This window comes from Aspergillus eucalypticola, assembly GCF_003184535.1.
Source record: "Aspergillus eucalypticola CBS 122712 chromosome Unknown BO83scaffold_1, whole genome shotgun sequence".
Taxonomy (NCBI): Eukaryota; Fungi; Ascomycota; class Eurotiomycetes; order Eurotiales; family Aspergillaceae; genus Aspergillus; species Aspergillus eucalypticola.
This window is the reverse complement of record NW_020290275.1, coordinates 615,767-639,379: the sequence shown is the minus strand read 5'-3', so window position 1 is coordinate 639,379 and position 23,613 is coordinate 615,767. Positions and strand designations below refer to the sequence as shown.

Sequence of the window (23,613 nt, the reverse complement as noted above, 5' to 3'; positions counted from 1 at the left end):
GGGTGACCATCCCTGGGATGATCACTGTGGAGTTACCCGGGGGAAAGACAAGAACTCGGCTGTCAAACCACCAGCGACAAACTATCCCAAGATCGTGCTATTGTTTGAGGAATCCATTGAACAATGAGCCATGACTACTAGTTCCAGTCCTTATTTGCATAGTTCAGATCTAATCTGGTTATTTCTGGCAACACTGGTCCGATCATCTTGAGTCCAAGTATGTTGTACAGCCAAGAGCCAACTATTCCCGCCCAGACCGACTGTCACTTCCAGCTGTTGTCAATCGGGTGGCGGTGCTTCTAGTCAACAACATACTTGGGAGTTCTGTAGCATGGCTTGAGGTTCCCATATACTACTCATCATTCTCATTTGGACCGATCTAGGTACCAGCTTTCCTGGGTACGGTTATCGGAACCAACCTTGAGAGCTGAGCGTGGCAGATCGAAGACATGGAAACCACCTGCTTGTCCCATTGCCAGTCGCTGTAACCTCAAGCAAACTTTCCGGGACTCGAGAGCGTCATGATCGATCCCGGTCACAGTCGGGGAATTTTTATTCTCTTGGTTCTATTGATGTGGTAGCTGTTGTAATGTAGTACTCTGGGGTAGAGTTGGTGCAACTGAAGAGTTGTTCAGTTTATTTCACCTCGTCATAGCACGGGGATAGGGGTCTAGTCGGTCCGAGAAACTGGGATAGAATCGTCGAGACTTCTCTCGCAGTTGGTTCACAGTTCCCAGTGATGTCTGTAGCAAGCAAGCAAGTTTGTCGTTCTGGCCCGCATCATCGGCATCGCACAAGTTTCTCCTTCTACTGCTTCAGACTGAGATAACCTTCAAGACTGCCGTGACACAGCATGACTAGGGGGAAACCTTACGTCACAGGGCCAAGACCATCGCTTTCCGGATCAGGAACCACCAGATTTAAGCCCAGCTAGGGAAAGTCTCGGCAAATGCAATAGTGAGCAATGACAAGAAATACCAAGCATTGTTATTGGGATTGTAAAACAATAATGGCAACCAGCAGGGGGGAAAGGGAGGCAGTGTTTTGAAGGACTTGAATTGTTGTCACTTTGTCTAGTCTTTGAGAATGAGGCGTGGTGCCAAGCACCACATTGGTAGCACTATAATGGTGATTGTCTTCTGGGTGTTATCTTGGCCTTCCTAACGAAATTACCATAGTAGTCTACTTTTGGTGTGCTGGGTGTGTATGGAGTAGGTAGGGTGGGTGGCATGCACTCCTGGAGCTGCGACCGACCAAATCAGTTGGAAGAGGTAGCTACGCCGAGGAACCTAGTACCTTAAGAAACCACTTTCACGCATAAGCAGCGCATAAGTGAGCCGGCTGATGGGGTTTGATGCTAGGCTTAAATCAATGCTAGATGCAATATTTATGTGTGGCCATTCAAAGCTCAAGGGTTACTGTGTATTAAGCCCAAAGCGCAGCGCCCGCTGAAACGGCTTCGGCGCGACTCCGACGGGGTTCAGGTTGGTCCTCCCACGGTCAAGTTGTCGGGTCTGCTTGCCGTGGTCACCCTCGTAATTACCCTGGCATTACCCGCCCCGACGGTCGGTAGGGCAACTTTCCCACACAACAGTCGCAGCTCGTGCCGCTATGATGCCTGTCCTGGCTCCTGCGCTGTCTTGTCCTCGTGGGGGTTCATTCTTTCTCATTGAGTAGCCGCCCTCCTTGTCTGACAGCCTTTCTTTGCTCTGGACCTTCTGTTATTCGCTGTCTTGTCGTAAACCCTTGAGATTTGTACGACATTCCGATCAGATAAAATATCCTTTTCGCTGAATATGTTCTAGAAAACAAAGAATGGATCACCCCCTTACTTTTCAGTCTCTGGTTCTTCGGCCACTACGTACTATAGTTTTCCAAGACTCTTAGTGTAGATGGAGGGGGGGGGCGATGTTTTTTTTGTGGCAGCTTTTCCCAATTTAGACTACACAGTAAGTATGGTCTGGGATGATTTCTTACTGACCGGGTTAGTAAGATCGAGGTTAGCCCGGCTTGGTAGCCAACCTCCAAAATGCCTCATAGTCTTTCTTGCTTTTTGTACTTCGGTGCTGGCTTGCCCACCATGGATGAAACCGGCTCGTTACAAAACCGGTGACTCCTGAATCAGGTCAAAGGAACAACAGTCATCTCGCAGATCATAGCAGACAATGAGATCCGTGATTCTCAGCTAGAGGTTCCTTTGAATGACTCTTCTCCAATCCTTTATGACTCTAAGCCTCTTCCCTCCATAATGAGTCTTTTCGCTTCAGTTGACGGTAACTACCCTCTAGTAAGTAACCTGACGGGTGTGTATTGACGGGCGTGCGAAGATTACCACGGTATTGGTACTGGCCAGCGTCACGTAGCCGCAGGAACCGAAGCATGCATGGATTTGGCGAGGAGAACGACAGGGTGGGTCTGGGCTTGGCGGGGTTGGTTGGACCGAGCGCCTCTCGTCCGCCTGCAGAAGGAAGGAAAAGAAGCCCCAGAGAAGATCCGAAATTGTAATCGTGGGTAATGGGCGTGGTGCTCTTTTTTGTTTTTCCACCATTTTTCCCTGCCCTCCTTCGGCCTTGCCCTGCCGTGCCAGTGTGTGGCGACCACTCCTGACCACCCTAACCCGGTCACTCGCTCCCAAACCTGGCGCCGCTCTCCCGCCTCTTTTACCCTGCGAATCGTCATTTACTACTCGCTGACACTGCGCCTTTTTACCCGCCCTCCTTTTCGCTGGTGACTTTCTATTACCCCGTTCATACGCAGTACTGAGGGTATGGTAACAATACCACGGCGACAACCCCCGAGGATTTCCTTGGGATTTTGATTTTTGATTTTTTTCTTTTAATAATAAATTTCGATTTTTGATTTTTGATTTTTGATTTTTTATTTTCGCCTTTCCGCAAACCACTTCCCCCCCCCTCCCTTAATTACATTTTTATTTTCCGATCATCTCTACATTCCTCCTTCTCTTCATCTCAATCCCACCTAGCACTGCCAACACATTGCACCTGCGAAACTCTTTCGACGCGTCTTCTTCTTCTGGCGCTCTTTGAGCTGCCAATCTTTGAAGAAGGCGTAAGTCCATCTCTTGGCCGCATACCTGACGCTCTTCTCCTTTTCTTGGACCTACTAAACTACTATACTACGCCTCTTTCCTACTACTACACCATGTGTTCTATATCATGACAATCATCGTCCTACTAAGGACACCCTTCATTTCCGCCCTCTGGGTCGATCAGTAGTACTATTGATCGATAACGAGAGTGCATCTTCTATTTTACTCTTTTGATTGATGCAATTATTCTTCATTCTTCTCTCCCCTATCAACCAATACGTCTGAATACTCTCATAATAACTACTTACCGCCACCATTCCGTCGAGTCACACTATACTACCGCCAACCCTCCCACTTGACCTCGACACAACCTCTCTCACCTACTCGTTCTTGTCTTCCCTCTCACTATTAATATACCTAATCTTCGAAGGGATGGCGCACTTGCGTGGTGGTGAACGAACATTTGCCTCAATACATAACCTACTGAAGATGCTACTCTCACCTCATCAGTCCAGCAAGTCTGCCCCTCAAGAAGCTGACATGGTTGAGGACATTGATGAGCCCCCTGATCATCGATTCTTGAATACCTCGATGAACAACATGGACGACGGTGTCGTTTACGTCAAGGCCCCCGCCGCCATGACTGACCGCAAGGAGTCCCTCCTCACCCGCGCCCTCAAGAGCAGCCCCCCACAAAGCCCATCCGACCATCATTCACCATCTCAGGAGCACTCCTTCTACCGCTCCTACACCTATACCAACATTAGCGGCATCTCTACAGCCGAGTTGACTAGCGATGGTGGCCTCACAAGCCCTTCTCTATCCAACACACCCAGCCCGCCTCTGCCCTCTCACTTGACCCACACCACGTCTTCGATGGGTGATAAAAGGAAGGCGGAGGCTGTGGAAGTTGGCGAGTCGGCCGTCGAGGCGAACCTGGGACGCAAGCGGTGTATTAGCTTCGCCTGCGGACGCAAAGCTCAGGAGCAGATGCCACAAACTCCTTCACCACAGCGACCTGTCACGAAGATCAATGACGCCAGCGTTACACCAACTGAGCCCAAGCGGAGGACCGTTCTCACCTTTGTTTGCCCGGCACGGGATCCCGAGACTCGCCGGGAGCGGTCGCCACTTCGCAGTGGCTGCAGGCCGCGTCCCCGCGGATCACCTGCTCCCATGGCGCGCAAGGCCTCTCCGGAGAAGGCTGCTCCCTCACCGGTGAGCAAGGCTCCCCAGGAGCAGAAGATCGATCGCCGCGGTGTCCCGACCAAGGGGTTGGGTAAGTTCGAAGAGTCCGAGGCTACTCGCTTTCACGAATTCGCCAGCTCCGTCGAGGAGGATGACGAATGGGTAACGAAGTCTGGAGAGTACCCGGAGAAGATCACGCTTAATGATTGTATGAAGAAGGAAAATGCCATTAGAAAGCTTGGAGAGGAAGCAGAGGAAGAGGCGCTAGAAGAAGATGACGAAGATGATGTCGAGGATTCTGATGACGATTCAACCGTTCACGACTTCTCTTCTGACGATGGAAATGAATCGGATAATGAAGCCGGCTTTGCGGAGTCAGACGAGAGCGATGATGGTTCGGAATACGATTTCTGGGCTCCGACCAGCACTACTGCTGCCACTAGCCCTCAAAACATCGACATTGCTCGCCACCCCTTCAGTCGTCGCGACTCGAACACATCTTTCGATTCTGCCAACGATGTGCAGCAGCAGCAAAGATGGTCACCTGTCTTAGCTGCTAAGACAACTAGCCGATCGCCCATGAAGATCCCAAAGCTGCGTCCTGGCACACCTAACCTTCCCGACAGTACGGACTTCGTCTGCGGAACTTTCGACGAAGATCGGCCTCTGGAGGCTGCCTACAAGTCTTGCATCGAGCAGCGCCGTCTTTCCAAGCAGATTGTCATCCCTCAAGATATCGATCCCAGCTTTCCCACTTCGGATCCCGAGGATGAGGAGGATGAGGACGATGATGTCGAGGAATCTGTCATGGATGAAGGACCTCGGGGACGGACTGGTAGAGACTCTGCGCAGAAGCCTTCTCCTCGTACATCTCCCAGACGCATGATTTCACCTCCGCCTCGCCGTCAGGGCCGTTCCTCGCCAAAGCGTCTTCGCTCTCCGCCGCCGCCGATGAAGCTGCGGTCTTCGAAGGATGACCTGGCATCTGCAGACGAGGCTCCTACTGTCCCCTCGCGGGGACTGAACATCAGTGAACTGGTGCAACGGCCCGCGATGTCTCGTACCAAGTCCTTGCCTCGGACGCCCAACCCTTTCTTTACTAGCCTGGACAAGTCTCACCGCTGGTCTGGCATTGTCCCCGTTTACGAATCGCCGGAGCGCGAGTCGTCACGCACCCGTGAGGTGCACACCAGAGGCCCCATTGATATTGTTGAGGGTCTCGAGAAAAAACGCCAGAAACGCAAGGAGAAGTTCTGGCGTCAGCATTGCCGCAAAGCTGCCAAGGAGCAGATGGTACGGCGACCGATCCCCGGAAAAGGTGCTGAACGGATGAAGGAGCTTGGCCTCGAAGTTGCAGAGAGGTGCAGAGCTTACGGCGTTGGAGAGAACGCCCAGCTCGTCCTATCTGTTTAGACCTCAAATTCCGCACGGGATCCGATAAATTCTTGTACATAGTTCGAATTTTTCTTATCACCCTTTCAGTCGTCCACTTTCATGACCGGTGGATCGACGAGGTGTACAAATTCCAATTGAGCGTTGTTCGCTACACCCTTGTCTTCGATGTTACTATTCTTGTCCTCGCAACGTGTCCATCGGATTCCTATTCGCACGGAGGGTCCCGTCTGCATTTTACAGGGGTGGCTACCTGTGATTCTTTCTTTTCGCCTGTCCCCCTTTCTCTTCGCCCTTCCCACTATACATAGCTTGTTTATTCCTTCTTTCTCTCTTTTCTTTCTTCCTTTCCTTCATTTCTTCCTTGTTCACCTCCGCGCTGCTGAGCGGCGGATTTGACTTTCGGTCGGCATCATTGCTCTGTTAGCCCGGGTTGCATGGAGGCGGTTTGCTACGCGTATACCCCGTTTGCTTTCGTTATCGAATTTGTAGATACTGAGTGAATGACTGTGTCATTAAATATGCAAACGTATGATGATTTTTTTTTCTTTCTGCATATGACTGGACGATTGTGTAAAAAAAGAAATGTAATCTATAGTGGTTGTTCCAACGACTCGATCGGGGCGGATGATCTCCCGGCGGCTGAGTTGGCTTAAGCGCTCGGCTAGGCGTCCGGGCAAGCGAAAGTCCAACGTCAACTGTCGGCCACCGCAACCTGGCTCCTTCTCCTGCTCTTATCTCCAGCCCAGCCGTTCACCACCACCATTTGGCCCATTTTGCACCTGCCTCGTGCTACTACCCGATTCACAAATCCATAGTCTGAGGTTCTGAGTCGATTTCCACCATGTGGCTCATTAACTGGTGTAGGTATTCCCCTGTTTTGCCATCCGCCGACTTGGCCCCGATCAGGTGGTCTGCAGACCTACCCTCCACGCCATGTTGGATCCATTGATTCTCCATCGTCTTTCCTCTTGCTCTCTGGGTCTCTTGTGTGCCAAATTACTGATATATTATTCTCGAATAGTCTACGATATTCTGGCCTCCCTTGGCCTGCTCAACAAGCACGCCAAGCTCCTGTTCCTCGGTCTCGATAATGCCGGAAAGACGACCCTCCTGCACATGCTGAAGGTATGTGAGCTCCATTGCTTTCGCGAGCGAACCTCGCTTTGGTGGCGACGACGGTGGATATGACAACGCATGGGATGGACTTCGATCGCAAGGGATTGCCACCACGGCAGGGATGGGGCTGCGAGAGAGCTGAACGATAAGCTGACATCTGTGTTTGATAATAGAACGACCGGGTTGCCATCCTCCAGCCCACTGCTCACCCGAGTACGTATTGCCTACATGACCCTGCTAGCGAGAGACTATGCGACAGCGACCGAAGGAAACTGTATATCGCGGACAAGGGCTAACCGCACTCCTTTCAATACAGCATCCGAAGAGCTCGCCATCGGCAACAACCGCTTCACGACCTTTGACCTGGGTGGTCACCAGCAGGGTGAGTAATATACCTCGTAGCCCCGTGGTATAGAGCAAAATCAGAAAAACTAAATGTAGCAACTCTCGTTAAATAGCTCGTCGTCTGTGGAAGGACTACTTCCCCGAAGTTAGCGGTATCGTCTTCCTTGTTGACGCCAAGGACCACGAGCGTTTCCCCGAGTCCAAGGCCGAGCTCGACGCCCTCCTTGCCATGGAGGAGCTGGCCAAGGTTCCCTTCCTGATCCTCGGAAACAAGATCGACCACCCCGATGCTGTTAGCGAGGACGAGCTTCGCCACCAGCTTGGATTGTACCAGACCACGGGTAAGGGCAAGGTTCCTCTCGAGGGAATCCGGCCCATTGAGGTGTTCATGTGCAGTGTTGTCATGAGACAGGGTGAGTGGAAAATTCGATGTCCCAGTCGGTGTCAATCAGGAGCTAATCGTTCTGTGCTATGTAGGATACGGTGAAGGTATCAGATGGCTGTCTCAGTACGTCTAAGCTAGCCAGTCAGCCAGCTGTTGACTTTATTGTTGCAATATATCCCGACTACTCTTTTTTGTTCCCCTATCCACCTATCTCGATGATCCCTGTCCTAAACGAATCCCCTCATCTCCCTCCGAACCCTCTTTAGGGGGTGTAGGATCTCCATATATCCCAATCCAATCCAATCCAATGCAGTTCAATGAAATGAACTCTACTCCGTCCAATCAGACAGGTCATCACAACTGCCTGGAGGAAAGTACTCGCTACTAGGCATAATAGTCCCCATGACCCATCCATCTACAATATATCTCGATTGTTCAACCATCTGATGTTCATTTCTTCCTACATTGATTCATACTATGAATTTCGTGTGCGTTTCGTTCGGAGTTTGATCTGATCCTTTGATGTTTCGACCCAGTTTCTTGGTACTCACTTTGATCACGTTTGTCCCTTTCATCTCGTTGTAGCCACCTTTTCCTCTTTTTCTCTCTGCTTTTCGCCCTTCCAAGACCAGACAATCAACCAACAAAGCAGAATAAAACAAAGACAAATCCTGTTCTCCCCCCCCCCCCCAATTCTCTTTAAACCTCCCCTTGTACTGTAAAAATCTAGTTCAGTCACACCCACCAACCCCCTCACCAACTCTTCATCCATTTTGCTCCATTGCTGGCTTCTGTTCTCTAGATAGTATGACCGAATACGCAGTAATGAGAATCATCATAACATTACCCATATAGTTAGTTAATATTAGTATCGACACACCGAAAACCCCCAAATTCGAATTTAATCACACGCACACGAACGATACTATGATATACTATAGTATATGAAGGCCTTCGTCTTCATCCATCATCTACCACACCCCATTTCTGTGTATATATATAGAGAGAGAGATTTGCGACGCCTCAAGAAGGTAAAAATGACTACAAACATAGAAAATAGTTAGTAGTTAGTTAGTATGATGTAAACCAACCCTCACCACTCGAATCAAATCGATCAATACCAAGTATGAGGCAATAATACCGCCTTCAATGAGTCGACTCGCTACCAGAGAAGCAAGATAGAAAGAAGACAAGGTAAGATATAATAGGATAGATAATACAGATAATACACACATACACACCACATATATGCACACGATGTCACACGAGACGGATACAATACCCCTAGGGGGCAAGGGAGAGAGAGAGAGAAAAAAACAACGTCATTCAGGCACCACAATAACAACAACAACAAAAACCCTTTCCCGTTCTGTGCATTCCATACATCCTTCCATACCATACCATACTATTCCGGGTTGGTTTGGTTTGGGTTGTATCATTCTCCCCGCTTTCCCGCATAATGAGTTTCACTTCCGTGATAAGTAGGTAGTAGTTTGGACGTTGGGTTGGTGGATTGTCGTTTGTGTGTCGATTGCATTGAATTCCATTGACAAGCTAGCTGAATGCATTTCCACGGATCGGTGTCTGCTGGGTAGGGTGGGGGTATAGACAATGTGGCTAGATGGGCGAAGGGAAAAGGAAGGAAGAGGGCGGGGAGAGCAGAATCTTGGTTTTGGACGCTCGAAAGACACGGGCGTGTCGTTGCTTATTTGGTTGGCATTACACTCACAGGAAGATTTTGAATAAAAAACGCACTTGGAAAACACCAGATGCAGCCCGTCGCTTCCCCTTCCTGTCAAATGAATTCGGACAACACAAGTTGGACAATGGGAAGGGAAAAAAATGGTAAAGGAAAAAGGAAGTTGAAGAATGAAGATCAACAAGAATGAGAAAACACCAACCCCTACTTGGAGCAGAAACTACCTTCCATATAGAAATGAAACACATTCAGCGGGAAATCAATGACTGGGGGAGTCGCTGGAGTCTGGTATGCGCGGAGGGGAAATTGAGACGTTCTGCGTGTCGTGAGGTTCTCGGGCGGCTGGGGTGTACTGCTGCTGCCGATCGTCTAATGTGTGGCCATCGAATGTCGTTGGGGATTTGGGTCTCTCGTTGTAGTGTGACATTGTGTGGGACTTATGACGTTCTTATCTCCGCCCGAACCTGCTGCACATGGAAAAGCTCGTATGATTCCTTACTTCTTCTTTTGCTTTCGCGGAGGAGTGATGGGCCTGCCTGAGCTCATGCCCCCGTAAACGTACTTTTGTTTCTTTTCTGCTGGCTTCAAGATCTAATGCGAGGAAGATACCCGTTAGTTTCGAGAACGCTCCCCTCATTCGAATACGGATTGGTTTGTGGTAGCCTACCTGGAAGGAACAAAGTAGGCTCTCGTCGACGCTCATCATCGCACCAGCGTTGTCGAACTCGCCACAGTAGTTGGGAGCACTAAATAGCGTAACCAGCTGTCTCTTGGAGAAAAACTCATAGCCATCCTCGACGACTTGGTGTGCGCGACATATCAGGTCCATATCATGCTTCTGAAGGAACCGCGACACGACGTCCGGACCGAATGTGAAGGATACACCCCGATCGTTCTCGCTCCAGCCAGTGATGTCCTTATCGGGATCGGACCAGAGCAAGTCGCAAAGAAGACCGCAGTCGGGAATCTATCGTCGTCAGCAGGCGAAGCTCAAGGCTTCAGGGAGCCTGGAAAGGATTGTTTCATCGCTCCCAGGACCCTTAAGTCAACAAATGAAAAAAGGGTCTGGTCTTCGTCTTTTCACGAAAGGCGAGGAAAAGACCCCACAATATTGATAGGAAAGAGCACTTACATCAGTGGGGCGCATAACACGACGGATCTGTTCCATCGAGTTCAAGTCGGGACTCAGACCTCCGTGCATGGTGAAGATCTTCTCATCGATGATAGCCGCAATGGGGAGGCAGTTGAAGCAATCCGTGAAAGTCTTCCACAGCTTAATGTTGTACCGCCGCTTGCACTCATCGTAGAAACCATAGATACGGTTGATGGACGCACACTCGTGGTTACCACGGAGAACGAAGAAGTTCTCGGGGTATTTGATCTTGTAAGCCAAAAGGAGGCAGATGGTCTCAAGCGACTGCTTTCCACGGTCAACATAGTCACCCAGGAACAGGTAGTTGGCCTCGGGCGGGAAGCCACCGTATTCGAAAAGACGCAGAAGATCGTAGTACTGGCCGTGGATATCACCGCAGATCTGATAATAAGCGCCACCGGGTTAGTTTCCGCGAAAGATAGACGCGATGACCCGATCTCGACCGGGACGAATGAGGGATGGCGTTTTTACCTTGATGGGTGCCTCCAATTCCAGCAGTATGGGCTGGGAGATGAAGATTTCCCGAGCCTTGGTGCAAAGATAACGGATCTCCGACTCCAGAAGCTGAACCTGCTTGCCAGGCCGGCTGCCCCTCACCTCCAACAATCTATCAATGATCGAGTCCAAATCCACGTCTTGATCGGCCATGTTTGAGCGACTCCAACGAGAGACGACGCAAAAGAAAACGAAAAAAAAGTGCGAACCGAAAAAAGAACGAAAGGAAAGAAAAGAAAGAGAAAGAGAAAGAGAAAAAAAGGATCAATTAACACAAGTGTTGGACAACGGAAGAAGAGAAGGGCGCGAAAAGGGTAGCTCTGCGGAGGGCTCGGTAGGCGATACGATTGATGACGCGGCGTCTATAGGCTGTTGCAGCGAATATATGAAAATTAGTGATAGTCCAGAGAGAGCAGGGCAGACTATGGAATGAGGTGCAGCAGGAGGCGAGGAAAAAAACGCGTGATCAATGCGCCCGGGAAATTTTTTTTTTCCCTTCAAGCTGGGTTGAACTTGGATGGCGGGTGAAACGGAGCGACGGGGAGAGGAGGGGTGAGAAGTTGTCAAAAGTAGTAAGAAGTCGGCTTACCAAACAGAATCTAAAAGAGACAAGGGAAGTTAAAAGCGGCAACAGGCCAAATGGCCTTGGGGACACTGAGAAGATTCGACAGCGATGCCAGATATTGATGGAGAAAAGAAGCAAGCGGCCTTGGTAAATTTTTTCACACGGGAGGGAGGATGAAGGCGAAGCGCGTTGATAACGGCGAGATGCGGCTAGCAAGGTTTTGAGCGTAAGAAGATATCGCTGGGCGAAAGACTGCTTCTGGACGGGGCGGTTGCAAAAAATAGCAGCCGGCGGCGGGAGAGAAACGGGGGTGGGTTGGGGAGAAAAACAAGGGCCAGCAAGCGAAGCCGAGATTGGAGGCGAGCTCTTGTTCGAAGATGGGGTGGGAGGAAGAGTCCTTCTTCTTTCTCCTTCTGTACCTGGTGTGTGGCGTGAGGGGTGTGTAAAAAGACCGATCAAGAAAGTCACGTAGAAGGGGGGAAGATGAGAAGAAGAAAGAGGGAGGGAGGGAGGGAGAGAGAGAGGTTTGTAAGAGGGTGAGTGAGGGTGTCAGTGACAAGAGAGAGAGAAAGGGCGCGCGCAAGCAGTTGGGATTGATTGTGTTTGGTTGCCGGCAATCAAGGGATCGATCGATCACTTCTTTCTTCTTTTGCAAGGCTCTCTGAAAAAACCGTTCGAGGCTGAAAGGGGTTTGCCAAATTCCACGAGAAACAGGAGAAGCACGAGCGAAACAGAATGCGAAGAAGCAAGATAGATAGATAGATGATAGCAAGATTCTGGGGGGGGGTGGGAAAGAGGTGGGAAGGGGCAGAGAGGATGGCAGTAACGAAGGAGGACAAGCTCACCACTTGAGACGCGCGCGAGAGGAGCAGCAGAGAACCTGGACTGGGCGAGAGAGTGAGAGAGTGAGTGAGAGAGTGAGAGAGAGAGGGAAGAAGAGAGAGATCAAAGCAAAGCAAAGCCAAAGTAACGCAACGCAGCGTCAAGCAAAGCAAAGCAAAGCAAAGGGAGGAGGAACTCTTGATTGACTGCCTGCCTGCCTGAGACTCCCGGATGGCAAAACGGAAAGGGCCCCGGCCTCGTGTTTATTCCTTCTGATTGGTTCATCGCCCGGGCGGCGGGCGGCGCGCCATTCATTAAACAGTAAAGCGCTTCATGGGGGTGTCTTCTACTAGTAATACTATTCCTCACTGTTGATACTAAACTCTCTCCCTCCAACGGTCTGTCAACGTCTCGACTCTCTTCTCTCAACTCTCTTTACCCATACCCCTCCTTCTTCAGGGGACTGCATTTCCGCTTCATCCTCCTCCGTACTTTTGTCAAAAACTCTACAGACTTACTAACTAATTACTGGCCTTCAACCCCAGATCATCTCTTCCCCAACCTCGACCCTCACTCTGCGGCACTACCCCCTGCTGCAAGGGAGCACCGCCAATCGATGCCGCAGTTCCCCCTCTTTCTAGCAATCCAGCTTCTTCTACCCCCTCAAACAAAGACCCCACGGTGCTGAAACCGTGTGTGGACTCTCGACATGCCTGCCGGTGATCTACCTACCTGATGTACATATACATCATGTACATCCATACCTCGGACCTACTTACGTATGCCCATGACCTCCCCCCTCCTTATGGTCGCACGAGCGCTTGCATGCTTTGCTTTAACGCCTCAATGTCCCTTGGCTCCTTCATTCTATTGGAAAATCCCCGGGGAGGTATCTGACAAGCATCTATCTACGGCATATCTACCTCGGATTCTACTCCAGTGGGGATGTTCCTTCTGTTATCCCCCACCACCCTTTTCAACTCTACGTGTGACGCACCTGATCCGAAAGGCGCCCATGGCGCATTGCATTTCAACTATTGGCGCTACCGCGGGGAAGAGAGAACATCTGATCTGACTCGTCACAACATCTTCGTGTCTCATGCATTAGGTCCGAATCTCATCATGGGCCATGGCGGTCCCAGAAAATAATCCGTAGAAAACGGCAGCACGCCAAAAAGAAATAGAAGAAAAGAGAAACGAGAAGAAGAGAAGCAACTCAGTATACATCCTGAAGGATCATCGCATGCGCGGAACGTCATGTGCAAGCAGTAGAAACGGGAAACACTCAAGACACAACGAGCAGTACCGAAAAAGCGAGACATCACGTCGTATATAAATCAAGACACCAGTTGAACTCCTGGACACCAGCACTCCTGCCCCAAAATACAATACAAGCCGTCTAGAACAAATAATAACAAAAAAGTAATCCTATCAGATGGACCAGCCGGGAACGGTCGGATGCGGGCCGTAGGTGGTGTATAACTGCGGTGAAGCAAGAGAGGAGTGGGAGAGGGAGGAGAAAGACGAAGGAGGAATGAAGAATCATTCATGTGTTCCACGCATCCGGGCCGTAAGCTCTGAAAGATCACCTAACGCCGTGAATGATGCAGTTCGACAACCAGCTGCCGTAAGCATGTCGTTAAAGGTTTGCGTGTATAAGGTTGAGTATAGTCAAAAACCGGAAGGTATCGTGGAAGAACTGCGTTTTTCGAAGCCAAACCGAACTTTTCTCTGGGGGTGTGAAAGGTATAAACCGAAATTCCAGACTTAGGAACGACCATGGATGAGGTCAAGATGTTCTTTGCTCCCTTGTTCCTTCAATCTCTCTCCTTGTCCTCTTGTTTTTCTTTCCTATTTTTCTCTTCGTTGTTTTTTCAACTTTTTTTTCCATTTGATTTTTTTTCTTCATTTGCCCTTGTCGACTGTAGTCTTTCCACGCAGTCAACTCAGGGCATGGCCACCGCTTAGGATGACCTGGGGATTCACCCTGGTCAAGGGGTCCACTGGGATCCTCGTCGGATCAGTATAATCAGCTGCAGTGCAAGACACATTGATGTCCGTCTGCACATCCTTCCACCTGTGTTCCTCGAGCGTCCTGAGCCAGCTATTCCCAAGTTCTTGCCTAAGAGCCTCTAGTTGCCGTTTGTAGAAATCTCCGTCTACATTCCAGTCTTTACCCTGGAGTGCACGCTGGAGGCCAAGTTGGTCTTGGGTCTGAAGAGCGGATGAATCGCGTTTGATCTCAGTCCTTTCCGGGATTTTGGAACTTGCGGGTCTGGCCTGAGGTCCACCATCAGATTTCCATTGACGGTCGGGGGTTGCCGTGACAAACGGATCAACAGGTAATTGCACAGGCTGAACAGAAGGAATAGAAGGCACCACCGCACCTGATTCACGATTAACATCAGCGGAAGGCTTATCTTTTGGGCGATCGGCAATCTTCCGCCGTGTACCCTTCTTTCGACGAGTAGACCCAACATCGATTCCATTCTGGCCCACTCGTCCGACTGGTCCAATTTGCTCGTAAGGCAGCGAAGGCTCCTGAGGAACTGTGTGCAGGGGCTTGCTGACAACGGTAGAAAGATCTGCCGCAGCGGATCGTATGACAGGTGCAGCCTCGGGTTCCGCAGCTCGCTCCACCAGTTGCTTCCGCTCGGTGTATCCTGGTCCCGACCCATCGATGATGATGTCCTCTGAGTAACCTGGGGTGCGTCGGAACAAGTTGAAAATCACAACACGATAGTTTGGATGTGTTTTCACAAAGGGGTTGCCAGAAACCCAGATCTCCCGTATCTCAGGGAGATTGGTGAGCCTAGCAATCTCAGTAGGATCCGTAAGGTTGTTGTCTCGGAGGTCCAGCCGTTCCAACGAAAGCAGCCTCTCAATTCCCGCGAGAGAACGGAGACGGTTCCCGCGGAGGTTGAGTGCGGTTATGGCGGGAAGAGGATTGCGTGACAAGGAGTGGAGAGATTCGATCATGCAATGAGATAGGTTCAGAGCTCTCAAGGCAACCAGGGATGCGAGACTGTCGGGTACTTCGGTGAAAAGATTCGACGATAGATCGAGCGATTGCAGAGTATTGGCCACTGGAGCAAGACCGGCGGCAGTGATGGAGGTCAAGGAGTTGTCAGGGAGGCCAAGGTGTCGCAAGAACCGCCACTTGTGTGCTGGCAAGACACCGGAGAGTAGATTGGAAGAGCTCGCGCTGCGGTGACCCGAGGTTTCGCTGGAGTTGGAACTACCTGAGCCAGTGCGTCTTATCCGGGAGGCGGTACCACGGCCATGACGGTAAGTCGAGTGTTTCGAGCTGGTGGGACGTGTGGGAGAAATGCTTCCGGTGCGTGGTCGAGCTTTGGAACCCTCCGATGCCATTCTGATCATCGAAGCTGCTTGGGGGCTAGCGCTGGATCCAAAGGGGGCATCAGCAACCGGCGACCCGGGAGCAGAGAGCGACCCAGACAGTTCGGACTTGTTGACTGGCTGGGGGTTTGCATTCCCACTCCACCCCATCATGGGTGAGTGGTGATGTTTTGACGAACGCCGCCGACGTTTGTCAATGTCATCCAGCACAATGCCCGTGAGCAATTCTGCTGGGTCCTCGATATTAGCCCTCTTGACTGTCAGCGTCCGCAACTGCTCGGACAGCCTATCCCAGCCGAAGAACGAGCGATAGTCTATATCAATAATCTCTAACGCGCTCAAATTCTTAAAGGAATGCAATGGAACGGCAGTGTCAAAAGGAAATTCTTCGTAACCACGGATCAACCGGGCACGGCGGTCAGGGGCTAAACGCAGGCAGGGGATCTTGGTAAAGGCAGAGTATAGGTATTTGGTATCCGCTTCTAGAGCTGCTTTGGCCTTCTCGGATTTGGAAGCCGAGTCTTTGGAAACCAAACCAAATGAAGACCAAAGTGAACTCATACCAGACATGACGCTACGGACACTGGACACGGAGTGGATAGAGTCCCGGTCACCCCTGGATCGCTGAGGCTTATTCAGGAATGACACATAGGACTGCGATCCATCCGTGTGAATATTCTCCAGCCTAACATTCAGGGGACCGACGGCAATAGAAAGTTCTTCAAAACGGGACAAGAGGTAAAACAGGTGATGGGGAGTGAGGGTGAGTTTGGCAGGTTTAACATTCTGCGAAGTGAATTTCAGTGCCCCGAAGGACAGGGCCGCTGCAAGAGTGGAGGAAGCCGAGCTCGACGAGCCCGACTGGGTATGGGAGGATTGCGCATTTTTGGTAGGTTGGCGCTTTAATTGCAGCGCGTTTGCAAGGGCCTTTTCGTGTGTACGAACAAAACTAGCGAGATTCTAGACGAAGAGGTTAGAGTTAGCAAGCAAGCGAAGTCGACTAGGGAGGAGAGAGAAAGATCAAGGTGAATCAATGTAAATGTATAAGGGGGCGCACGAACTTTTATGAAGAGCTGTCCATCTTCAGTGTTCAGCTTCTCCATTACGGAAATTGCTTCGCCCAACGAGACAAAAAGTCTATCTGGTTAGGCGGACTCTGAAGAGGAACGCTCAAGTACTCGCAGTAGGGACGGCGAGAGTCGACATCTTGCTGGCCAGACAAAAAGCGAAAGAAGAAGAGGACCTGCAGGACAGTAGAACGGGTGAGAGTTAGCCGTGACTCACAACAAAAAACGACTCAAGATAGATAGCCAAGCCCAAGGCGCTATGCCTCGTAACTATTGTCGAAAGGAAGGAGACAAGGCTGGGATGTACCTCGAAGATATAGGGGCGTTGCACAATAACGATAAACTAATCGTCGAACAGAATCACGAAGCCGCCCACCACAACTATGCTAGACACGAGGGAAGAGGAGGCGATGGAGTGGTTGGAGACGAAAGGGAAGGTCTCCAATGTCAGTTGAGAAGAGAAGCCTGTCACCGGGACGAAGCTGAGGAGGAGGAAGAGGCGAGCTGAAGCAGGAGTGATCACCGAAAAAGGAGAAGATGGATGGGCTGGATAGAAAAAGAAAAGGACCGGGGGGAGCTAATATGCAAAGCACCACGGACCTTCGACTAGTGGACGATACGTGACGGGGGGTTTGTAGTGGAGGATTGGGAGAGGGAGGGAGGAGTGGGTATGGATGAGCACCGGAGCAATCAGCTGAGGGGGGGAGGGGCGTAGGGGGTGGTGGGTGGTAGTAAGTGTGGTAAGCCCGGGTTCAAGTAGTGAATTATTGTTGGCTGACAAGGTATGCCTTCAAATTAACTACTGTCGGGATGAAGAGGGAGGGGGGTGGGAAAGCGCGGTCAGAAGAGAAATGCGACGCAGTCTCGAGATAAGTGCAGGTGTTTTGTTGCTGGGTTGAGCAAAAATATGTCACTTCTGGGAGAGACGGAGGGAAAGGAGGGAAGAGGCAAAAAAAAGGACGGGCTGGCGATACTGGGACTAATATAATTTATTATCATATAGAAATCTTTGCCTGTTATCTTGTCCTGCTCTCCCTTTGGTCAGGGAGCCGCTGCACCGGGCGTCGTCCAGAGGTACATGCGTACTTGCATACGTATCGTACGGTACGCTAAGACCACGGCGGGTACGGGAATACCACCCCATAGTCAGACTCAGGTAAAAAAAAGTAGTAAGTAATACTAGACTTCTGTGTCTTTTTTGACTTTCGATTCGCCTTAATTTTATCCTCATTATTGTTTTGGCCCTTTTTACATCCATCAAATCATCGTTGTATCCATAAACCAGTCGGTGGCGACCGTCGGGAAAGGTCCGTTGTTAAATCCAGTTGTTCGTCAACTCAGCTTCGTTCCCTTGTCTACCGGATCCTATCAAGAAAGAACTGAAAGCGCCCAGATACAATTGATAAATACGGACCCATACCTCAAATGACTGGTTAGCCTTCTCCGGAAACTCTATCTAGCGGGGTACTCTGGATTACTCAGTTGGACAAGACCATGATGAATTGATAAGCGATCTCTCAAAATTTTGGCATTCCTCAGAGTAGGAGTAGATAGTTGTTATCGCGTTTCCCCTCTCGGTACCAATGGATATCCCAAAGTTACTTCATTGATATCAATTAAGATCGGTTTCAGGATGGAAGCATACACACAATACAGTATCACTACAACGGTCAAACGAAGGAGTGCCATTCTTCGGCTCTGGCGAAGAGTGGAGCAATCTTTCCGAATCCCTCGAAGCGGGTATCCCGATCGCCGACCCTTGGACTTGGCTGATGCAGTAACGGAGGACTAGTAGTATGCAACTACAACAATAATAGTAATAATAATGTTTAAGTAGGAAAGGAAAACTCCGTACGCACATACTTTTTATTTGAAGGGCGGAAGGATTTCTGGACCAATCTGGAGGGTGTAGAACGCACACACCATGTTGATCAAATTTGCCAAGTAACTAGGAAACGTAAGTAGGCCATACTATTTTTTATTTCTTTTCTTTCCTTTTCTTATTTTCCTTGACCAATTCGAAGCCACTGCAAGCCCGGCTCCAGTATGCTGCAGGTCGGGTGAAAAGTTTTTTTTTTCTGTTGTGTATGTTGGATGGAGGAAGGAGGGGGGTAAGAAACGGAATGAAGCGCAGTGTTTGGTTGAACCGGGCGGTGCTTAGAGGGAGACCCGCCTCTTGGGCGGATGCAACTGTGCCGGCGGTAACTGGACGGACGATGTCAAGTCGCCCCGTGATTGGCGGTGGGTCCCCAAACGTGCAGCTGATAGCGGCATGGCGGACATTCATGTACTTGCCTTTTCAACGAATCACAGGCGTTTCTCCAACACCTGCATGACGCTTTACTCGAGAAGCTCTAGAGGATGGATTTTTAGCGACATCCTCGAGGGCCAAAAGGGAAGCAAAAGGACACCGGCGAGAGCCAAAATAACATCACGGACATTTTTAGGGGGCTCTCTACTTTCTAGTATGTTACTAAAAGTATTCCGACCGGGATGAGGCAGCTTTAGATACCTACTAGATACTTACTAAAACTTCGTACCTGGAACTATACGTATATACCAGAAATGACCGTACAGTAGCGGCTTCGAGATAATTAAAAAGAGGAATCGGACACATCGCAAGTTTTGGAAACTTCTCGCCTTGTCCGGATGGGGACTCGCCCTGCATCCATCCATTCATCCCATCCATCCATCCTTTCGGTCATTGCCTGAAACTCGGGAAGACATCTCCCCTCGTTCCGAGGCAGACAGAATTATTGTATCTTAAAAGAATACTCTATCTATCTACATGAATAGTTACTCCCTTCAGTAAGTCTAGCAACTATGACGATTGGTACTAAGTAGATACTTTGTGCTTAGCTTTTAGTCTGGTATTCATCAACCTACGTACCTGGTTTATCTCGCACTGACCGTTAACATTCTTGAGAGGCTCAAGTGGAGGTCTCAGTCTCATCTTTATGATCAACTGACCACCACCCATTACTCCATACCGTCTACTAGATGATCGGGTCATCGGTCATCGGCCATGGCGAAGTGATCGCTCGACTTGCTTGTTCGTAGTCCAACTTGCCCTCCCCCAAGCGAATCATGCTCCCACATTCCTGAGCTTCGGGAAACACTACGCGTACATAAAGCTGCTGGGGCGATGATGTACTGTGTGGTTATCTCGATTGCGAAACCTAAACCTCCGTTGTGTCGCCTACAGAGTTCCAGTTCCAGTTCAAGTTCCCATTTCACTGCATCCCTACTACCCTCCTCCCTTCCCGCTGTCAGTCACACCGCTTACCGACCATGGTCCATCATCACACCACATTCTTTCTCCCGGTGCCCACTCCCCAACCCTCCTTTGCAATAACATCATTCGATCCATGGTTACCCTGCCCCTCTGGCTATCTAGGCGGGTTTCATCATTTGCCGGCCTCGTCTATGCATCCATACAGAATGCCCACGTTCCTGTGATCTCCGACCAATATCGATCGCGACGAGGGGTAAAAAAGTCTTTGAACTCTGTTCGATGACGTCCATGGTAGTGGACCAGATGGTCTGTGATCGTTGCCTGAGTTAAAACTGATAGCCATAAAATTATGGCAGACGGTTTGCCGTGCCGTGGTAGAAATTTCTCCCAATTCCTTCCAGTACACAATGACACCACCTGGTACGTATCTCCATGACAGCGGGGGATAGCGGGAAAAGAGTGAGAATCTTCGGTAGCGAGTCCCTGTTTCATGATAATACATTCGCGACGCCTCCGTTCCTTACTTTCGTCGCAAATTACTGTTGAGGGTCGGGACCTCTCTTTTTCTCTCTCTCTTCTTGGCTTCTAGTGTCTCGCCCCCCGATCGATTTAGATGACAAGGCACCGTCATTGCAGTAGCAGGATTACACGCATATTCCTACATGGAAAGAAATCTCCAGGTGCGTCCTAGATCGGACGTTGTTTATTCTGCCGCCTATAGATGAAAGGAGCGGTATTGCCAATCAGAAACTTTCTATCCTCGGCGTTGTGGGCGAAGGCCGCATGCTTCTTCAATTTGCCATGCGCTTGGAAAACGCATGCTAGGAGTAGTGTTCCAGGTCTTGTTCACATTCTGTTTTTTTTTTTTTTTTTTTTTTTTTTTTTTGTTTTTGTTTTTCTTTTTCTGATCGATTATCATGCGAGGAGTAGTGGAAGTGGCTCATCCTTGTTTACCCGTATCCCTGCTTGAATGGTGTCTCACATACTGGGGTAGAACCCTCTCGGCGACAACGTTACTTACAGGGCAAAACATCCGAGCAGGCTCCGATGTAAGAATGCTAGGCTGGAGTGTTTTTCTGTTTTCTTCGGGAGGCAAATACTGTGTACTGGGTGCTGTAGATGGTTGGAATGGAGACCCGGGTTTGGTGTTTATTGCGGACCTCCAATGAAATTCAACGCTGGGGGAGTGCACATGACCTTTATGACATCTGATCTGCCCGCTTGCTGGTGGAGGAATGGAGTCATTGTTTAGTCTGAATTATGGAGGCCGTTCCTTTCAATCCATTGAATGATTGATAGTACTGTAGTCTAGCAACGAGAAACAAAAGCCCGGGCCGGGAGTGGAAAACCGAGTGTGGATACGGGGGGGGGACAGACAACTCCAGTGGGATCTGACGACTCGAAAGGCGGGTCTCCACTGCAGTCAACCGCTCGAATGATCAGCAGTCGTTCGCGATTGTCGTCGCCAATCAAAGCCGACATCGCTGTTCCATTTTGGCAAATTTTGCCTTCCCCGGTAACTTTGTATACTAGTGACTAACCAACTGCAGGGAGAGGAACGCCAAGGATGTGGAAGAGAGATGAAAACCAGGCTGTCTTGTCTGTCTGTCTGTCTGTCTGTCTATCCCGTCTCTGCGGGCTCTCCGTAAGTACTTACGTACCGCACTACATCCTGTATGTATGGTGCATACAGGACCAAGGAAGTCAAAAACCACCGAGGCGCGATCTTCATGCATTAGTTGAAAAGAAGGTGGGAAGAAGAAACACGGGCGCAACTGGGTGGTTCAGTTCAGTTATGGAATGATGGTGGAAATTTTAGGATTGACCCTGATGCATCCCACCATTTCGGGAAACCTAAGCACCAACTGGGTTAATGATAGATAGAAGAACAAACGGCAGAGGCTTAGTTCATGAACCGTGGACGATACTCGCTAGAGGTATAGTTTGTTGTGGCTAAGGTTCAACGTTAACCGGATCCCAGTCCCCCAAGGGCGGAAAAGCGGCTACCGCGCAACGGGAGAAAAATAAATAGCAATGAAAACACCAGCTACTAGTTGTCTATCTATCTATCTATCGCTGTTGTGTTGCCTTGTTGAGCTGAAGAGTTCCGGTTTCGTGGTGAACAAGATGCATGATGTTTAAAAGGTGTGGAAGCAAACCTGATGCTGTCTGCTGGACAGAGAGGAACGAACAAGAACAATCGAAAGGAAAAAGCAAGTTACGTATGTAGGTGGGTGGGTTTAGTCCTCATGGCATGATGCGATCGGAGGATGTGAGGGCATGAATGTGATACTCTAAAGCGAGTTGGCTAAATTCAGCGACCAAACCCACCACTAGTACGACACCAGATCAGCAACATGCAAGAAGAACCTTCCAAGTGCTGGCTAAACCCTACGAGTTTCCTACAACATTGGCGGGGTACTCTTTACGACTAGGAAGGTTTAGTCCATAGCGGCAACCAGTATAATCCGCAGTATCTGCAAATCATTCGTTCTACTGGATTCCTCCAACCTCCGTATCAGCCGTGGTTGGTGGTGATAACCAATTATCTACCACGATGCCGCCGCCCCCTTTGACCAACCCCAGCATTCTCACAGACCACCCGGTAGAAGTCTCCGATTGTTGTTGAACACTTGGAGAGTCGGTAAATTTACCCCGCAATGTCGAGTTGCGAACGCCATCACATCAGGAATGCCGGCCAGGGTTGTTCTGCGAATAGCACTCCAATCAAACCCATGCTTAGAGCCATGCCTCGTGCTCCTTGTCACACCGATAATTCACATCCAGACGGGCGGCAACATTGAGATTCAGGCGGCTAATGTAGGTAGGACTGTGCTCGTGGAGGGGAGGGGCGACGGTACACTCTCCGGCTGGTGGACAGGCAGAAACCTATCATGGAGCTACGGGCGCGCAGCTGAGCGACTCAGCTTCGCAACACTACTGACCACCTATGCCACACGTATCGGTGACCTGTTTATATCAAAGTCCTGCGATAGGCTATGAGGAGCAATTACCTTTGCCCTTCCCTCCCTCCAAGTCATGCCGACAGTCTGTTTTTGCTTGCCGATCCCGCGTGTTCTTCCAGCTCGTGCGTGCGCGATACACATTCCAATGCTCCCCAGATTTAAGCGGCAGGGTATGGCTCATGGCAGCCATCTTATCACGTAATCCGGTGTTTATCCTATCCGATGATCATAGTCACTTGGGAAGTGATTTGCAGGCTTCTTCGTCTGCAACGTCGATCTATCAACACTACACGGGCCACCCGGACGAAGAAGACAGATAGATAGACTTCAACAAACGCTTGCTGCAAAGAGGGCGTTGCTGGCACTTTGGTGATTGCGTGTCCCAAGTGCATGTGTGAGTACGTAGCACAGGATACACAGTGAACGTATAGCTAATTAAGCTAATGCTTTCTGACATAACAATATGACGGAGCAGATATTGCTTCTCACGCAGTATAGTTCAGCTTCAGCCGGATTCTAGGCCTCACCGAGTCAGCTTCTTTGCGCTATATTCGTGACTGCCATAAGCAATATGGTAGTGCTTGAGCCCTACATCCCTGGCAATAGTATGCCGCCAATAAAGTATGCAGGCTTGTCATTTGAACCACCGGTGAGGCTGGAAGCAAGCAAGCAAGCAAGCAAACAAGCAAGCAAGCACCACGAGGTTGCTCAGAGAGAATGCCGTCGGGAACTCTCCGCCATGACTATTCCCCTGATAGGACTAGTGGTATCAC

General features: G+C 50.0%; 8 protein-coding genes across 8 annotated transcripts; 6 read left to right on the top strand and 2 right to left on the bottom strand.

The window, feature by feature from the left end:
* The first annotated feature begins 1,784 nt into the window (after positions 1–1,784).
* BO83DRAFT_4770 (uncharacterized protein) lies at positions 1,785–2,191 on the top strand. The gene has a single exon (XM_025537385.1). It carries the CDS (start codon positions 1,893–1,895, stop codon positions 2,118–2,120), a length of 228 nt encoding a protein of 75 aa, XP_025393235.1. The 5' UTR covers positions 1,785–1,892; the 3' UTR covers positions 2,121–2,191.
* Positions 2,192–3,538: 1,347 nt separating this feature from the next.
* Positions 3,539–5,650, top strand: BO83DRAFT_302454 (DUF2457 domain-containing protein; the record flags this gene model as incomplete). The annotated part of the gene is made up of 1 exon (XM_025527152.1): positions 3,539–5,650. The coding sequence occupies one exon, from the start codon at positions 3,539–3,541 to the stop codon at positions 5,648–5,650; it is 2,112 nt and encodes a 703-aa protein (XP_025393234.1).
* An 823-nt stretch (positions 5,651–6,473) lies between these two features.
* On the top strand, positions 6,474–7,611 carry sar1 (Arf family GTPase SAR1; the record flags this gene model as incomplete). The annotated part of the gene is made up of 6 exons (XM_025527142.1): positions 6,474–6,492; positions 6,654–6,757; positions 6,922–6,961; positions 7,065–7,130; positions 7,207–7,506; positions 7,571–7,611. 6 exons carry the CDS (start codon positions 6,474–6,476, stop codon positions 7,609–7,611), a joined length of 570 nt encoding a protein of 189 aa, XP_025393233.1.
* Positions 7,612–9,672: 2,061 nt separating this feature from the next.
* On the bottom strand, positions 9,673–10,978 carry glcA (type 1 serine/threonine-protein phosphatase catalytic subunit GLC7; the record flags this gene model as incomplete). Its single annotated transcript, XM_025527161.1, has 4 exons — positions 9,673–9,768; positions 9,845–10,144; positions 10,310–10,711; positions 10,802–10,978. The coding sequence occupies 4 exons, from the start codon at positions 10,976–10,978 to the stop codon at positions 9,673–9,675; spliced, it is 975 nt and encodes a 324-aa protein (XP_025393232.1).
* Positions 10,979–14,073: 3,095 nt separating this feature from the next.
* Positions 14,074–17,104, bottom strand: BO83DRAFT_4605 (leucine-rich repeat domain-containing protein). Its single transcript, XM_025537213.1, has 3 exons — positions 16,947–17,104; positions 16,634–16,815; positions 14,074–16,532 (listed from the first exon to the last, which is right to left on the bottom strand). Exons 2-3 carry the CDS (start codon positions 16,673–16,675, stop codon positions 14,154–14,156), a joined length of 2,421 nt encoding a protein of 806 aa, XP_025393231.1. The 5' UTR covers positions 16,676–16,815; positions 16,947–17,104; the 3' UTR covers positions 14,074–14,153.
* Positions 16,787–17,275, top strand: BO83DRAFT_4596 (uncharacterized protein). Its single transcript, XM_025537179.1, has one exon. It carries the CDS (start codon positions 16,899–16,901, stop codon positions 17,145–17,147), a length of 249 nt encoding a protein of 82 aa, XP_025393230.1. The 5' UTR covers positions 16,787–16,898; the 3' UTR covers positions 17,148–17,275.
* Positions 17,276–20,726: 3,451 nt separating this feature from the next.
* Positions 20,727–21,112, top strand: BO83DRAFT_4555 (uncharacterized protein). The gene has a single exon (XM_025537035.1). It carries the CDS (start codon positions 20,792–20,794, stop codon positions 21,041–21,043), a length of 252 nt encoding a protein of 83 aa, XP_025393229.1. The 5' UTR covers positions 20,727–20,791; the 3' UTR covers positions 21,044–21,112.
* A 313-nt stretch (positions 21,113–21,425) lies between these two features.
* On the top strand, positions 21,426–21,683 carry BO83DRAFT_374055 (uncharacterized protein). Its single transcript, XM_025530105.1, has one exon. It carries the CDS (start codon positions 21,442–21,444, stop codon positions 21,676–21,678), a length of 237 nt encoding a protein of 78 aa, XP_025393228.1. The 5' UTR covers positions 21,426–21,441; the 3' UTR covers positions 21,679–21,683.
* Positions 21,684–23,613: the final 1,930 nt, after the last annotated feature.

What these genes read in the sequence shown, in the direction of transcription:
- BO83DRAFT_4770 (XM_025537385.1), top strand. Translation starts at nt 1,893, where the DNA reads ATGGAGGGGGGGGGCGATGTTTTTTTTGTGGCAGCTTTTCCCAATTTA.
- BO83DRAFT_4605 (XM_025537213.1), bottom strand. Translation starts at nt 16,675, where the DNA reads ATGGAGAAGCTGAACACTGAAGATGGACAGCTCTTCATAAAA. An exon ending in ATGGACAGCTCTTCATAAAA is followed by an intron (nt 16,533 to 16,633) that starts GTTCGTGCGCCC and finishes CTCTTCGTCTAG; the next exon opens with AATCTCGCTAGTTTTGTTCG.
- BO83DRAFT_4596 (XM_025537179.1), top strand. Translation starts at nt 16,899, where the DNA reads ATGCCTCGTAACTATTGTCGAAAGGAAGGAGACAAGGCTGGGATGTAC.
- BO83DRAFT_4555 (XM_025537035.1), top strand. Translation starts at nt 20,792, where the DNA reads ATGCGAGGAGTAGTGGAAGTGGCTCATCCTTGTTTACCCGTATCCCTG.
- BO83DRAFT_374055 (XM_025530105.1), top strand. Translation starts at nt 21,442, where the DNA reads ATGTGGAAGAGAGATGAAAACCAGGCTGTCTTGTCTGTCTGTCTGTCT.